This window comes from Plectropomus leopardus, chromosome 13 (assembly GCF_008729295.1).
Source record: "Plectropomus leopardus isolate mb chromosome 13, YSFRI_Pleo_2.0, whole genome shotgun sequence".
Classification (NCBI taxonomy): domain Eukaryota; kingdom Metazoa; phylum Chordata; class Actinopteri; order Perciformes; family Serranidae; genus Plectropomus; species Plectropomus leopardus.
This window is the reverse complement of record NC_056475.1, coordinates 10,626,706-10,644,373: the sequence shown is the minus strand read 5'-3', so window position 1 is coordinate 10,644,373 and position 17,668 is coordinate 10,626,706. Positions and strand designations below refer to the sequence as shown.

General features: G+C 37.1%; 1 protein-coding gene across 1 annotated transcript in view; it reads right to left on the bottom strand.

The window, feature by feature from the left end:
* Positions 1-6,891: 6,891 nt before the first annotated feature.
* Positions 6,892-17,668, bottom strand: part of wwc1 (WW and C2 domain containing 1) — a 53,150-nt gene continuing 42,373 nt past the window's right edge. Inside the window, exons 12-22 of the mRNA XM_042499794.1 lie at positions 16,713-16,830; positions 16,149-16,319; positions 15,724-15,916; positions 14,624-14,761; positions 13,817-13,866; positions 12,493-12,679; positions 11,845-12,015; positions 11,595-11,687; positions 9,004-9,234; positions 8,722-8,840; positions 6,892-7,296 (exon numbers count right to left, since the gene is read on the bottom strand). Coding sequence (XP_042355728.1) covers positions 7,230-7,296; positions 8,722-8,840; positions 9,004-9,234; positions 11,595-11,687; positions 11,845-12,015; positions 12,493-12,679; positions 13,817-13,866; positions 14,624-14,761; positions 15,724-15,916; positions 16,149-16,319; positions 16,713-16,830 — 1,538 coding nt within the window. The 3' untranslated portion in view covers positions 6,892-7,229. The remainder of the gene's footprint in view (positions 7,297-8,721; positions 8,841-9,003; positions 9,235-11,594; positions 11,688-11,844; positions 12,016-12,492; positions 12,680-13,816; positions 13,867-14,623; positions 14,762-15,723; positions 15,917-16,148; positions 16,320-16,712; positions 16,831-17,668) is intronic.

Below are 17,668 nucleotides of genomic sequence, written 5' to 3'. Positions count from 1 at the left end.
AAGACATAATCTATTCAGCCTACCGATGTGTTGGGATACACCACAGTAACAATTAAAATTGGGTCCTTCAGCAAAAAAGGGCGCTTATTTCCGATCTACTCAGTCTTCAGTGGACCATAACCCAGCAAGACTAAGTCTAAATAGGTTAATTGCATATTAAAAAAAACGTTTAACAATGTTTTTGCTTTGATTACTTTTTTTTTTTTACACTAATACCACCATATAGTGTATACTCAGGGGAAAAGTCAGAAAAGTGAAAAGACACCCAAGCCTAGCACAGTCTCCAATAAAATTAATTTTGTCCAGGTATAGCTGGATCCTACGTATATATAATCCATTCAGATTTCAACAGCAACTATTTATAAAAAAACTACTACTACTACTACTACTAATTATTATTATTATTATTATTATATATATAAATACTATATATATTATATATATATATATATATATATTTATATATATATTATATATATATATATATATATATAATATATATATATATATATATATATATATATATATCCTTATATATATTTGCCCTGGTTATCCTGAAAAAGAAAATGTGCACTACACTTGAAGGTAATAAGAGACCCTTAGAGGCAGAAAAATTAATTTTCAAAACACATCCAAATAGAAGAGAAGAACTTTTTTTATTTGTTGTGAAACTACAAAACATATTGTTTGGTTTTTTTGTGCTGGTGAAATATTTACAACTCTGGTCGATAGTACAGTGTCTGAGAATAAAATTCACAGCTTTTCGGGACTCTCGCGATAAAAAGAAAAAAAACAAACAAAAAAAAAACAGGAAAAGCACACCCAAATCACAAAGTGCAATAAATACATGCTGTATGTTTCTCATAGCCGCCTCCATACACATTACCAGGTTCATCACCAGTCGTAATACAAACAGATTCATTAGAAAAAGAAAAAAAAACAATAATCAAATGAAGAAAAAATGCACTGAACTTCAAGAACAAACAAGATTTATATCACAACCTACATGATGAAAAAAAATTATTTGTGACTAACAGCATTTGTTTTTTCTCTGAATGATTGTGATTTCTTGTAGCAAAAACCTACATTCCTTCATCCAGATGTTGTTATATATAAACGAGTCTTTCTGATTTAGAGGTTAAACAACATTCTGTCTATCAGGACAAAACAGACAGTACTGTTCCTCAGACTACACGGAGTCCTATTCTTTAAAAGTACTCGCTCTACAGTGGAGGAAAAACAAAACAAACTGTTCACATTAGGAAAATTAACGCAAACGTTTCCAGCTTCTTTCAGATCAGATCGATGGCAGCCATGTTTGGATATTAAAGATTTTTTTTTTTTTTTTTTTTTTTAAGACAGACAGAAAAAAGTTTACATGTTGGGCTCCGAAAGGCACACTCTCTCACATAACTCCAAAGGCTTTCATCAATTTCACAGTGTTCCTGCTACAGTAAAACCCTCGGCCCCGTCAGAGTTCAGCGCTGCGTTCACACTGCAGGAAGATCTGAATATGACTCAAAGATATGTTTATCTTTTTCTTTAAATTTAGACCAACATAAACAAAAAAAAAAATAAACATGACAATTATGGAAAATGTGACCTCAGTCTGAACAGTCGGATCAGAAGTTTGCTCCGGTTTGTTTGGCGACGGAGTGGTTTAGTGGTGAGAAAGTGAGACGTATAGGGGAATTGGAAAAAAAGACCTGCCTGACTGTGAAAAGTTGAAAAAGTTTCGACAAAATAAAATAAAATACAAACATACCAAGACACAAGGAAAAACGTGGAACTGGAGGGAAATTAAAGTTAAGTTCCGTGTGAGTTCAGGGATCAGTCAAGAGTCTGAGCTGTTCATAATGCTAAATAGGGCATCATCAATAGCTACAAAAATCCTTTTGCATTACTTTTGATTGCACCCTCGGGATGCACAGTTATCTAACATGTTGCTACAGAGGAAAAAACGGACCTACGTGCCCGTAAAAGCAGACAGAGAGAGCTCAGACGAAACAGTTCTAATCAAAGAGCTCTTAAGCTACTCACAGTTACCAAAGAGTACGAATGCATCTTCTTTGCAGTCACTAACCCTAGTAGCCGAAATTTGTATTTGCTTTTAATCCACTATATTTATCTGACAAAAGAGCCGATTAAGGTTATGTATACCAACTTAAAGAGGAATTGCACCCACTTTTTAAAATTCATACATGTTATTCCTATGGTCGAAGACAGTCCAAAAACATTAGTAAACCTGAACAACAACAACCAAATATAATAGCTAGAGTGCTAATATTCATATTCTTTTTGTCATTAAGTATAAAGCTTGGAGCTGCTCAATTGACAATAAATTGGGAAAGATGTTATGAGTTCTGTTTGTACTATAGATTTTCAGCATGATCCACAAATGTACAGTCAGAGAGCGCGTAGGTGCAGACAGTCAACACATGTAGGCACATGGACATCTGCACAGGCGACCATGTAAACCATTGCAAACATGTGCAAATAACGAAATCTACAGCACTCAGAAACTCGTGGCTGTGTGAACAGTTTAAGTATTACTTAATGGACCACTATTTCCATTCCTGTTTCTGCATCAGGTGTTAAATCTTTGGCATTGATCTCTTGTTCAGGTCAGAAATGTGACTGTTCAGACTGACAGAGTCAAACATTAGGTTCCTGCAGTGTGAACGCAGCTTCAGTGTGAACGTCCTCACAGCGTTTGATGCAGTTCCCATCAAGTTTCAGCTTTTGTTGTTTTTTTCTACACGAGGGGTGAAGAGCTGTAGTGTTCGATTATTATTATTTGTGTAATATTAATTATCCTTATAAACACTTGTGCAAAAATATTCCTACGTCTACCTGTATGTGCTGTGACTATCTTTCTTAAAAACATTTACAGTATTTATCAGAAAACAAGGCTGATTTTCATTTTTGGGACTTTTTGGAGATCACTGAAATATTGGAGGGTGGATAAAAAAAAGAAAAAAAGGAAAGGAAGTGGATACAGCTAGCAAGGACAATAGGCCAAAATCAATTTCCTCTGTTGGTCTTTCACATACACACACCGAAGGCAACACATGAACAGGCAAAAAAAAAAAAAAAAAAAGGTTGGAGGTCAACTCTCCATTGGATCTGAGATACAGTTCAAGCATTTGTATGAGCTGCTGTTTATCTACAAACAGTAAAATGGAGAAACATCTGGAATGACAGCAGCAGAGAGGTTTTTGTCAACTACATTCTTGTTTACACCGGGAATGGAAACATGGTTATATGAAGGGTTTGTGTCATATGGTGGACACATTTATCCAAAGCACCTAACGTACCCAAAACACTTTTAGCGTAGTGACCCAGCAAGACAAGAACCAATGCCGATGACAGAGCAGACGTCACAGAGGCGAACGGTTTGTGTTTCTGAAACAGTCTGAGATTATTTTTTTCCTATAAAGCAACGTGGAGTTTATGGAGCTGGTTGTGACTTTCTGCGACACATGACCCAATGAAACTGACAAAACATTACAGGTGAGGGTCCACAATAAGACTGTAAACTTCTCAGTTATGTTCACCCAAAGAGAAATTGTTGGAAGAAAAATAAAATTTTGACACCTTTATCCCCAAAAAACTGCACCTAATTTTGTTACGCTTCATTTCTTCTTCATGTTCTGATTTGTCGCTCTGCAAGGTTGTCTCTCTTATTTGCTAATTTACCTTATTTCCGTCACCAATTATGTTTGTTCATCTGTTTGTCTGTTAGCAGGATTACTCAAAAACTACTGGCCAGATTATAACAAAACTTTGTATCAATTTTTACAAATACAAATGAAACTTTTGATAAATCAAAATAGCTTTTCAATCAATAGCTCTTACAGTCCACTAGATACAATTTTCTGCAACAATAATGACTTAAGTGAGAGGAGCAAACTGAAAACTTTATCCTGAGATAAAACACATTTTGACAAATTCTCCTTTGGGGGCATAATTTGCAGCTGAGAAAAGGTAATTAAATGCAATATATGTTATCAGAATACTCAGCATATCACAACACATTTAAAACTGTAATAATATTGTATCATGACTTAATTATCATAATAGTTTTATATCGTGCGGTCTTTGATGATTCCCAGCTCTGGTGTCCAGTGGGTGCAATTTACCAGTTGTGGAGTGGTTTTCTTTGTTCCCTCTATCTATTTATTTCTACTTGAGTTACTCATTTAGGACAATTCCCAGAGTACCCTTGAACAACATGTTGCATTGTTTTTTTGTTTCGTTTTATCTATTTATTAAAATTTCCAGTTTTTGTTTATTTTCACGATTCCAGCCACAAAATAGTGCCGACTTAAGCTGTGATTTTTCTTGAAGTTAGTTATTTTGTTGCTGATTTGTTGACTATTTGTAAACTGCGCACATAGACCCCTCTGCAGTTAAATGCTTCCTTGTACTGTAATCACTACACTTTGTGGAAGAAACATACTAAGAAATTGGTCATAAAAATGAGGTAGTAAGAGTAATGAGAAAGCTTTTCCAGTTCTTGTTGAAAACTTAACCTGTCTTGTTGCCACAATGCATTTGGGTCTATTTCCTGCAGGTCTTTACCATGGCTGCTGTGTATCTTGAGGGATTTCTCTCTCTATTATTGATGACAGCCAGTATAAAATGGCAACTTGAGAGAAATGCTCCCACCCCCACGACACCAAAATCAGGGTTAAATATCAATACTAAGTATGCTTAAAACATCCCAACATAATGTCGCAAGTCCAGTTTTCATCAAAAGCATTGAAAAGATTGCAACGTCTAAACATGAGGTATATCACCTGAAGAGTTTTGCTTTAACACAGGTGAAATGTTGAAACAAGCACCAAGGACAACTTCAACAAGAGCTGCTCAACATCCAGGTACAAACACAAAGAGTCAGTAAACAAGAGATGTGCCAGAGTGGAGGTCTGCTGCAGATTTATAAGTCAGGTTGCCTTGGAAACAGAGTCAGACGTCAGTAAGCCTTCACTGAGCTGAATAGAAATCACATCCCAGGAGCACAAAGGGTTAACTGACTTCTACACTGTCATGTCAGAGGTGCAGAATTAAGCGGCACCCTGCACATACAGATAACGTAGGGTTTCTTTCCTGCCGTCTGCACTCCGAGAAAAATATAAAAACACTTTTCTCTCTGACTTTCATGCCAGGTTACTGTGCAAGTGCTCACATTTAAAAGCATAATTAGAAGTAATTAATTGATGGGATGTCCAAATTTGTTAATGATCATTTTTAAATATTTTTATGGAAATATGTGTTTCATTCCTCAAGTTTTTATTCGTTTATGTTGCTTGGGAGGGCTTTTGGAGATTTTTTGATTTCCTGAAGGAGCAACATTTTCCCAAACAAATTACTACTTCCTTTTAAAATGATTCACTAAATCCACTTATTTTCGAGTGTTTCTTTATTCTATCTGCACCCACTGGACACCAGCACTATGTAGAACCTCTAATATCTGCAAGTGCTATGAAGAGTTATGAACACGTAATATATGTAATGACTGGTTAGACTTTTGACTTTTTAGTTATTTCGGCAATTTGAAAACAGGATACACATAGTAATACACCAGCAGAATACAAAACCGGAAATCTTAATTATGCATCTCTCCAACTCCACAGTCCTCCAACAGTCCGAAAATTTGAGAAATCCTTAAAAAACGTTATGTTCACGTTTATTGCGCAAGTTCTCCAATCAAAAATAGCACATTGGCCCTTTGACTGATTGCAAAAGACAAATAATTTTATCTCTGTGACAACATTTCCTCCTGCAATTTGTTTAAGGATAGTAAAAAACGTAAGTAATTTTGGCATGGAGCAGAAGTGAGGACTGAAACCTGCTGTAATTCCTTTTTGTTTGCCTCTTGGGGGCAGCACTACAAGCTGTTGATACTTATGGAGCGCTATCTGTGGAAAAACGTCTTTTACAGTTTAGTCATTTTTCCCATTGTTAATTTGTAAATATAGATTAGTGCAGATTGAAGGACTTGATAAATGAAGTTGAGGTTTGCTGGATCACCACGCTAACATGACTCAACATTATACAGCTGCTGAACAGATATGTATCCGAGACATCCAGTTACAGAGAGGCAACAGAGGGAAGGGAAGTCTGACATTAAAACTCCTTTTAGTTCACAGTCATCAAAAATACATTTGATCTTCACTTCCTGTGTGTGTGTTTCGACAATCTTTGTGTGCTTCAACAATCAACAATCATTCCAGCGCATTTGAGGCAAAGGTTTTTGGATTTAGATTTTTTTTACATTTTTTTCTTTTCCAAAAACCTACATAAAGTTTCTTTTTTTTTTTTTTTAAACTTTTACCTCAAGTTTTTTTTTTTTTTTTAAAGTGCAGACTATCCGATCAACTACCTGAGTGTTAGTGAGAGTTAGTGCTGTTTCTACACTTTGCTGAGTGTGTGTGACTAGTGAGAGACAATCATGGCATTTTTTTTTTAAACGTTTAACCTAAAATGAGAAGAATCTCCCCTCTTGAATCGTCAGATCCAGTTCATTTAGTAAAACATAAGACGTGCTCCAGTTTTCCTCTCGTGTTGTTGTGTCCTGTTTTTGTAAAAGATGCTGATGATGCTTATGTATCTGTGCTGTAATATTGTACACGAGACAAGCTTCAGGTGTGCTTATGTTTGTCGGCGTATAAAGTTTTTAAAATGCTCTAAAAAAAAACTTCACTTGAAGATCAATATTAAATATCTCTTACATTTAGATGTTTATATCAGCTTAAGTTGCTTATTTTGCCTTAGTACCGTAGTTTGATATTTTTTTGTGCTATCAATACACATTTATATATATATATACTAACCTGCTGTTTATAGGCTCTTAGGTGTTAAAAATCATTCCAGCACAAAACTCTTTGTATGCACATGTGCAGCTGTGTGACTTTGTGCTGGAATGATTTTTAACACCTAAGAGCCTATAAACAGCAGGTTAGTAACAGAAACACTTTGCCATGAACAGAGTGGAAAAAAAAGAAGCAGTGCTATCACTAATTTACAAACAAAGACTATCCACATTAGAAATGCTGCGCTCTTTAAAAATGTGTTTCTTCACGGTTTTGAGTGTTTTCTCTACTAAACATATTGTTATTATTATTTTTAAATTCTTCATAACACCGCCAAAGGTTTGCTTCATTTGTATGGAAACAGCAGGCTAAGACTCAGGGGGAGGAGGGGGAATACTTTGAAATGCTTCTCTACACGTCGTCAGCCGGCAGGTCGGGGATGCTGGTCTTTGCTCGTGTGAAGAATGCCATCTTCTCTCTGAAATACAATATATAAAAACACAGGAAGCAGTCAGAGCTGGAAACAATGAGATCTTCACTTGTAGCGCAAGGTCGAATTTAGTTTCAAAGTTTCTCTTACAAAGTCCTAATGCCAAACTTCATGACTTTTTATGGTTTAAGTTGTTGGATAAAATGTATATTCTAAATACTGTAAATCTGTTCTTTATTAAGTTTGTCATTCTGTTTCTTTATATTGTATTACTGGAGCTACACTTAGTAGTTTGAAGTTTCAAAGCTTTATTAAGAATAAATTACAATTACAATTTAATTATATTTTTCTGCATATATGGACATGTCTTGCATGTCTGTCTGTCCTGGAGGAGGGACCCTGCTCCTCGTTTTTCTGCCTCTTTTTGTGACATGTCTCCTTATCCCAATCAAAGGTTTAAAAATATCTGTTTTTTATTTTACGGGATTTGTCATTTTGGGCTATATAAATAAAACTAATTTGACTTTCTATGTACATTTTTTATATTACTTCCGAGCTCGGAAGTAGTCTGGTTTATATTAAAGCTGTTTTTTCTCCACTTGCTATGGAGAACACAATCACAATGTGGGGATGCACAACAGTACCTGCACATCAATATCAGCAGGCAAAAGGGTTTCAAGTGAAATATATCAGCAAAGGTCTGAAATTGACATTTTTGTAATGAAAATATTACACATGTATGTAACCTACACATAGCCCACATTTAAGAAGTTTTCTTATGTGAATTAGGTGTAAAAAAAATAAAAGCTGTATATATCAGCATCTACAATAGGCCAAAATGAGTTGGAAAATATTGATAAAATTCAATATCATGCATCCCTACAATTTACATAATGAATATGTGATATAAAAAAGTGTGGGATCCATTTTTGCAATCATCTTCATTATGTCATGATACATTGTCTTTAAAATGACAAAAGAATATTGCAATAAACAAAACACACTGAGCTTTTTCACAACATGTGCCATCAGTCAAATGTCAAACAGACACCACCTGGAATGAGGCTGAATTGCCAAAAAGTAGAACAACTTCAGAGTTAAACTATCTGGAAGCATATGTGCTCCTGCATCATGAGAGATATATCTACATTTTGGTGCTAAATGATAAATAATTCCAATAATTTCTGTGTTTATTATGTGTCCTAGCCAGCGTGCATTACTGGAACAGAACACAATCTCACAGTCTTAATCAAATTCCTTTCTCTGTGTCTTCCTTTCTGAAATAAAGCCTCTGTGAAGTGTTTTTCTAAGCGGTCTATTGTTAATTGAGCACTTTCTAATAGATTCTGTGTGCTGAATGAAACTAAACAAAGTCAACATCCAGAGAAACATCTAGAAACATACATCTGAGTCTCATGTCTCAGAACTCTGCCTAGCTCTGACTGAAATGGACTGGTCTGTTGTTTCTCCCACCTGAAGGTCTGGACCTCGGGGACCTCTTTACGGCTCTGGCCCCTGATCTTGTGGACGTCCTTGGCTGCTGCCCTCATCATCTTCTCCACCCGTTTCTCCTGTAGCTGCTCCTCATGAGTCTAAACCAAGAGCACAGCAGGAGATCACGGATACTCGACTCTGCTCTACATCGTTTAAAAGAAAAGTGTCCCTCTGGAGGACTAAAGCTTATGCTAAGTATGATTCAGCACACCTGGATGGACTGGTAAACAGACCTGAGCTAACTCGAGGATGGTCACTTACCTGTTTCTCTGCCTGCTTGAGGAGAAGGCGGAAGCGTTCGTCTTCTTGGACCCAGGCCGGCAGCTCTCTCTGGCCCTGCTGCCTCGCCTTCTCCAGCTGCGTCTTCAGCTCCCGCAGCACCCGAAGCTCCTGCGCCAGTCGGGCCTGCCGAGTCCGAGACACCTGCAGGTCCAACTCCAGGTCCAAGGATGTCCGAAGGAGACCGTCAAGTCCTTTGACCTGCACAGGAGGCTGAGGGAATGACGAGGAGGGACACAGTTAAGAGCTGCAGACACAAACAGACTAGGGCAGTGACTGTCATTAGCGTAAATGTTTTCTCGATTTATCATTTGGTCAATGAAATTTTAGACTCCAACGTCACTTCTGTCATTAACTCTTTGAAACCTGAGCAAATTGGCTTGTTTTCTTTCAAAACATGGAAAGAAGTCAGTGATCATGGAAAGAAGAAATAATGCAAAATACAATGATGAAGAAATGATCCAAAAATGTTTAAAAAATAGTAAAAAGTGCCAGAAAATTAGTTTCAATTTAAAAAATAAGTAAATAACATAACATAACAAAACAATGAAATTACAGAGGGAAAGGTGCTTAAAAATTATAATTCTGTAACATAATTTTAAATATGTAATTCATACAAATTTCTCTAGGTTTTTAAGAATAATTATCTACATCTACTAATTTCTTGCTATTTGTGAAACATTTATTCCTGAGTTGCTCACTGCCATGTTTTTAAACAAAACAGAACCAATTTTCTCAGAGTTCAAGGGTTAAAATACTTTTGAAAGGCGCCTGAAAGCAGCAAAAAAAATGATGTTGCTTCAGGTTTCAGAGGTTAATAAAGGCTGCAACAGCAAAATAAAGCATCGCCGATGCAGCCTCTAAGAGAAAAAAAACACTCCACCTCCCTTATATTATTGCTTTCAAACTCACCACTATTGACCAACAGTGTTAATATGCAAAATCCAGTGAGCACTCTATCCATAACAGTCCTGTAATATTTTAGAGGTGTAATTGAAAGCACAAAATCTGTTACCTAAAGCCAGCAATGTATTTAATGTCTGAAAAGATCTACAAATTCCACTGAGTTTACAGTAACACCTTGAATTATTTGCAATTACTGTCAACAGTGTGTTAGTGGATTTCTCTCTGCTGTTGAGCCCCGAGAGGGACGCAGAGATTTCGCTGCCTGACTCTAAATTAATAGAAGCAGGCAAATGTCAGAGCTGCATTAAACATTCAAACGGTTATTAAATATTGAGAGTTACTTCACTGGAAGTCGTCGGGCAGTTTTAAGACATGAGAAATGCAAATAGGCTCTCCGTCTCTTGGAGGAGACGATAGTTAATGTGGTCGATACACCTGCAGGTTTGACTTCACTGTTAAACTGTCAAGAATGAGAGCAGAGATACAGCAGATAAACGAGGGAGAGAAGTCAAATCACTGACAGTGTAACACAGTCGGGCTGCTGGAGCGAAGCACTCTGGGAGAAAACTGCTGAGGTCCTGAACTACTGGGCTTCAGTATAAGACTCCTTTTCATCTTAGACTCCAAACAGCCACAAATTTGGTAATTTAAGTTAAAGCGTCAAATTCCAGTTTATGTCATTTCATATAAAAAACATACAGCTGATATAGAGTATCAAAATAAAAAAAATCACAGAAAACATAAAAGCAAATAAAGTGTATGTGTACGTAAAAGATGCATTTGAAAAAAATCATATTTAAAGATACAAATGCAAGTGTTCACATATAATAATAACAGACAGGTATTCAACGTATTCATACTTACTGTCTCAGTTTTTTGAAAAATAAAAATAAGAATGCTATACAAAGGCATTATTATACCATTACAGTGGACCAGTAAGAATAATTTCTATTGAAATTTAAATATAAATTTAAAAGAATTAAAAAGCCGGTAGACACATTATTGAGAATTGGTGACCATAAAAATGTTCATAAAAAAGGAAACCCCTGACTGCAGCTACTGATAAGTTTAAACATAGGATAAGGATCTATTTTAGGTGCACAAATTCCCAATTTCATGTGGTGTGTCACAATAAAAAAAACAACCAATGCTGCAACTGGGATGCCCCACAACAACCAAAGAAAAAATAAATCAACAGTGTGTCCCAGGTCATTAAAGACATTAAGCCAGTGATACTTAACTAACAGCCTGCAGGGGATCCTAAAATCAGATAAATGTCCTAAAATCTGATGAATGTCCTAAAGTCAGAAAAATGTCCTAAAATCCTAGATTTGTCCTACAATGCTAGAAATGTCCTAAAACTGAGAAACATGTATGGGGCTGCTGCGACTGGCCCCTGGCCTCCTGACATTTTTTCAAAAGTGGCCCCCAACCAAAGCAAGCTGAGTATCCGTGCATTATGCTACGACTGATGGGGGTGTAGTATCAATAAACATGAAGTCTGTCATGGAATGGCAAGAATTTATGACACTATCAACGCCTAATATGACCCAGTGACCGTCTCGAAAGGCAAGAATATTGGTTAGGCTGATGCATTAGCTGATTTTATATTGTGTTTTTTTCCAGAGAGAAAGATCAGGGGACAGGAGTGACGAAGTTGTTTCTACCTTCTTCATGCGCATGCTGCGTCTCTCCGAAGCGTTCCTGACAAACGGAGACTTCTTGGAGAGGGTGGAGCTGTCGCTGTCACTGCGGTTAATCTAGTAAAGACAAAAACAGCAGAGAGTGAAAAATTTAATTCATGAACACATTTGTAAATGTTTAGGAGTTAAAAGTCTGTTTCTCTCTGTCTGATGTGCTGATGTTTTATTGTATGTATTATTATTGTTGCTATTTCCGCTGCTGAGTTTTTTTTACCCTGCAGATGTACTGGCTCTGAGGCCCGGGGGAGAAGGTCTTGGAGCGGATGATGGTGTTCCCCCTCATGAAGGGGTTCTGCTGGCGGACATCTGGGCGGCGTTCCTTGGGTCGAACCACCGAGCAGTGGTGGGACGGCAACAAGTTGTCCATGCTTGTCTCCTTGTTCACCTGAATAAAGAACACAAATCAATAACAGAGAACAGAGCTTAAATATTTTATTAAAGTTTAGTTTGGAAACTTGTTTAATGTCTGCAAGAAATTCCATCAACCTTTCAGTAGACAGAAGAAAAAACATCAAAAATCAACAGCGGTTTTAGGATTTCCAAAACTTAATTCAGACATGAAATGCTCTCTCTAACTCAGTTGAAGACCAACTTCAGAAACAAGCTCAGATGAAGAATCGCATTGTAGCTAATTTTTTGGCCCAGTGGGAGTTGAAATGTGCCTCTCTGCTCCTTATATGATAGATCTTTCTTCATGTGACTGTAAAATGTAGGCAAAAATTGCTTTTTTTATTCAACAGGACTAAAAGTCACACCTAATTTTTTTCAGATAAAACCGCTGCTGTTGTTGCTGCATAGCTTTCCTAGTTGGTGTTTTTCGTTCAGGCGTGATAAACAACTAGTGGAAAACCACAAAAGTTACCTTCTCTGTGATGGCCGCAGCTTTCGGAGGAGGTTTGGCCACCTTCTCCTCTTCTTCCTCCCCCTCCTCCTCCTCTGCTTCCCATTGGGTGCTATCAGGATAAAATTCATCCTCTTCCTCCAGAGGCCCGACCCCCTCCACGCCATTTCCTTCTTCATCATCAAACATGTCCAGAGAGTTGCCGTGCCTGACAATAACCCACAGAGACGCATTAAGAAGATGAGAGAGGGGAGGATAGGATACACTAATATTGCCTAATTTAAAAATGTGCAAATAATGCAGGAGCACCACTTTGAGAAATTGCACTGTTTCTTTTTGACTTGCTTGTGCAGGTTGAGCATCAGAATCCGTACAATCCTTTTGTGAATTTGCCCACAAAATACCAAACAGTCTGGTAAAAGTCAAACATTCAAAGCCAAATGTAGGTTGTAAAGAATTACAATAAATACAAGGTTTCTACAGCTAAAATCCTACTTTTTGTGTCTTTTTAAGACTGAAATATTGATTTTAGACATTTTGATACCAACTAAGACTGTATTTTTTAGATTAATGAATTGCCTTTCTAAGGCTTTTTAAGGATCTGCAGGAACCTTGAAATGATATAAAAACTACAAATCTGTCTGTTTAGTTTCTATAAAAGTGGACAAAACTAGAGCAAGTGATTGAAGAGAAAGAGAGAAGTGGTGAGAGTGAAAGAGTGATTGAAAAGAAATACCAGGTGGTCTAATTCCTTCCTTCCTGTGAAACACGACAGGTGTTTTATGTGTGTGTGGGTGTGTGTTGAGGGCAGCGTGACCTCAGGACACATGCTGATCGTCGTCAGGACGAGGACATGAGGAGGTGTCATTCAAAAGAAAGGGGGAGGTGTATCCAAAAATTCAAGCAGCTTTGTTTACAGTCTGAACCTGCCAGGTGACATTCTGTCTCTGTGTGTGTGTTTGTCCCTTTACAAACACTCACGTGGTAACTGACTACTTAAGTTCTGCTGAGTGAAGCGGGAGATCATCTCAGTGTAAAAACATGAGGTTTACCAACAAAATTATTTACACCCTCTAAAATATGTACTTAAAAGTTTTAAAAAAAAATGTGCAGAGGGTACTTTATAATGCAGTTAGACTCAACTCACTTAAAGGATTAAAATGATGTGTGATGGCGTCCTAACAGACACTGATGCATGGTGAAGATCAAGAAATCATTCGTTAAAAAGTTAAATATTGGCAGAGTGAGATGAAAAAAAGAGAAATAAAGAGAGGACAGCTGGTGGTGCAATGTATCAGTGAGGGAGGAAATAAATAAAACAAAAGTAGATGATAAAAACACTCACCACTCATCGTCCTCAGGAGCTCTGACTCTGTCACTGCTGGAAACACGAGTCTGAAACACAGAACACACAAGTCAGGAACAAACCTCAGCAACTTTAATTCCTAATTTTAAAGTGTTGTTATCGAACAAACGGGTAAACAACAACAAAGCCTACAAAAGACTGAGAAATATAAATTTGATTTGTAAATGTTTCTTGTGGTACTTTCAGATGCCTTTCACACATGCCTATCACAAGTATTTAAACCTTTGAACCCCAAGCAAATTGGTGCAATTTCTTTCAAAAACATGGAAAAAGGTGATGAGCAATTTAAGAAATGTTTTACGGAATGAGAGAAATTAGTAGATTTAGAAAATATTTTTTCGTTTCTAGGGTAAAAAAAGATAAAAGCTTGAGAAAAACTATATTCATAATTGTCATAATTACACGTTTAAAAATATTTTACAAAATTATAATAATTTTTTCAGCACTTTTTTCCTACTCATTTCCTTGTCTTTTTGTTGTAATTTTCTTTTCTTTTCTTGTTAATTTTTGGGTTGTTTCCTCTTTCATTGCTCATTGCCTTCTTCCCGTTTTTGAATGGAGTCAAGCCAATTTGCTCAGGTTTCAAAGGGTTAATAAAAGGGGAAACTGGATTCACTAATAATATGCAGAAGAAGGCTTACTACATCCTTTTTAAAAACTATTTTCAGATCATTTCTGAGCTGTATTGAACAAATTTTCACTTCTGGATGTCATTCTGTAAGTCAAAGCATCAGCTGATGTGTGAACAAACAGTCCACTGGGTGACAGTGTCTCCCCCATCCGTACCCTGTCTGAGCCGGCCGCTCTGCTCTCTTTGTCCTTGTTATTGATCTCGGGCATGTAGGCACGACTCAGCAGGTTGTACCACTTGGTGCATCTCTCCTCTGAGCAGCTGACATCAGCCAGGCTGATCTGGGCTCCCGCCTGCAGGGGAGGAGAGAGGTAAGATGGAAAACAGAAACATCTGGAGCTCACTGTGTTTAAAAAAATCCACTCTAAACATTTTTTTCTTTGAGTGCTTGCAATAAAACCATCCAATTAGTCATCTGCCATGATACTGTTAAATTCATGTGTGTATAATCATTGTTGCATTATGATACAGTGCAACACACACATCGCAGACTTGATATATATTCAAACAAAGCACATTTCGTCAAAACTCAAAGCACAAAATGTTTTAAAAACATTGAGGACATAAATAATTACATTTATGTAAAGTATTTTGAAAGCTTCTCTATCCTTTGTAAATTTGTTTCGTTCTTTTCAAGTAGATTTTTTAAAGTTTAATTTTTAAGTTTAATTGTATTTGAATTGTGCTACTTTCTTTACTTTGTCCTTTTCTTTTTCCCTTTTCTTTAAATCAGTGTCATTTTAAATTTTGAATGAGATGCCATCCTATAATAACTTTCCTTCTATCTTTTAAATGATTTCCCTAAGTGCTTACAACGTTCCAGATGACTGACAATACTACGATACTATTGAGAGTTTAAATAGTGTTGCTTTACAAAATATCTTTGTAAATGGACTCCATATATTTACACAGTGGGGACAATATAAGATAAAAGACAGAAAGTAAAAAGCAACTAAAAGTGGCATAAAGCATCTGTTTGTATTGTTTGGGACTGATGATGTTTTTTGTACACAATCCCTAACTAATTAATTATATTTAAATTAATTATTCACCGACTCTAAAACAAAGCATGTCTATTGAATCTTTTACAGATAAAATATTTGTCATATTGTACTGTTTGTTATAATGTCATCTTCAAATTGAGGATCACAATCAAATCTGCAGGAAAATAACAGGAAAATAACATTTCAATCAAACAATCACTACATGTTCTCTGCATCCCAGATGTAAAATCAGAAAGGAGAGCTCTACTAACCAGACATTCTTCATGGCCCGACTTGCTGGTGTTGCAGACGTCGACCCTCAGCGTCTTCTGCCGCAATGCACTGTGGGATATCTGCATACCGAATACCTCGTTGACCTCCATAACGTCCTGATGCAGATGACTTCGTGTTCGGAAGAGGCAGCGGGTGGCTTCAACACAGGGCAGCACCGCTGAACGCACATAACTGCAGGAGACACAGGCCAAAGTGTTACCATGGCGCTGTATAACCTTTATATATTTAACCAGGTAGTCTCAACCATCAAATCACCTGTGCTTAGCTTAACTGCTATTTTGCTGTGAAAAAACTCATATTTGTAACTTAAAATCTGCAATAAGAAATTGACATATAAAATACATTTACGCCTAAATTACATATTAAAAAGCACCATCTAAAAGACAGAAGTAAAGTGACGTACATTTTCTGGTCAGCCGGGAGACAGAGGGCGCTGCAATTGGATAGCTGCATGACGTAGATAGTGAAGCGTTGGTCTCTGGACTCATAGCGGAAGCCGAGCTGCACCTGAGAGCAGCCCAGTGCCAACCTTTCCTCGTACGAGCCCAGGAGCATGTCTGCAGGGAGGCCCGGCCTGTAGGAAACACAACCACCCAGACATTCATACTACTGAGTCAAACAAGCTGAGACTGATGTGAGACTTCAAATGTCTATATTTTAACACTGTGCAGTGGTGATACAAGGACACCATGAAGGTGTGGTGATGTTCAAATGTTCAACATGAACATTTGTCCAAATTATTACCACTTAACAAAAAGTTAAGGAAATACCTAGCATCGAGTTTTGGGGAAAAAGTTTTTCAAGTGCAATGACCAAAGGAGTGTGAAGACATGGCACTTCAAATGTTTTCTCTGAACAACTTAATATACAGTGAAACTGGGGTTTATTTATAAATGCAACATGCAATGTGCCAGACTGATCAAAGGACACCATCCTGGATATCCATGCAGATAAAAGGGCTTCATACCTGCGCTCTGAAGGCTCGTACACACCGCTATCACCAGCCACCGACTCGTCAGACACTGCTGAGGTTACGCCAATCTTCTTTGGCCCCACCCCCGACCCTCGCAGCTGGGGAGCTGAGTCTAGAGACAACAGGAGACAACAAGATTAAGATATAACTAGATTTATGAAAGTATTCTTTCTTGGAAATGCGTTTATGTATTGTTTTTAAGAATAAGTCAGCTGATATTCTATATTTATCTCATCGTCAGCGAATGAAAAAGAAGAGTGCGATGTAACATACCATGAATCTGCTAACATTAACATGTAACGGTGAATCACAACAGAAAAACATCACAAGAGCTGTCACAAAGAGAAAAATTAAAATCAGATGATAAAAGACATTTAAAAAAGGTTGATGAGTGTGTACGTTGATGTAAAAACATACAATATGTGAGTGTGCGTGTGGTTTTATGCCCATGTGTATGAAAAGAAGAGTAAAAAGGAGAATGACGTTTCACGCTTTACGTTTCAAGCTTATTAAACCTTGAGCTGCTCTTAAAGTACACAAAAGCCGGTGAAAGGAAAAAAAACGTTCTGAAGGCAATCTCAGGCAAAGCAAGACGAGAAGTTAGATTAAAACCCTTCACTTAGTGATTAAAACGAAGACCTCAACCGAACATGGTCTTCATTAGGGACGTAAGGGACCGTGTAGAGTACCTTAACATCAGTTTATTTATTTGGCAAAGCAAAGAGAGGAAATACTGCAGCCCTCCTTTGAGTAAAGAGGTAACAAACACAGTATGCTATCTTGGCTTCAAATGGTAATTGTACTTCCATGGGCAAAAATGTCACATTGCAGTGGTGAGAAGCATCAAATCTCTATGTTTCATTAAAAAAAAATTAAACATAACTTTATCTCATACCATATCCGTCTGCTTAGAATGCATCTGCTAGTGAGTCTCTGATAGGGGCGTCCAG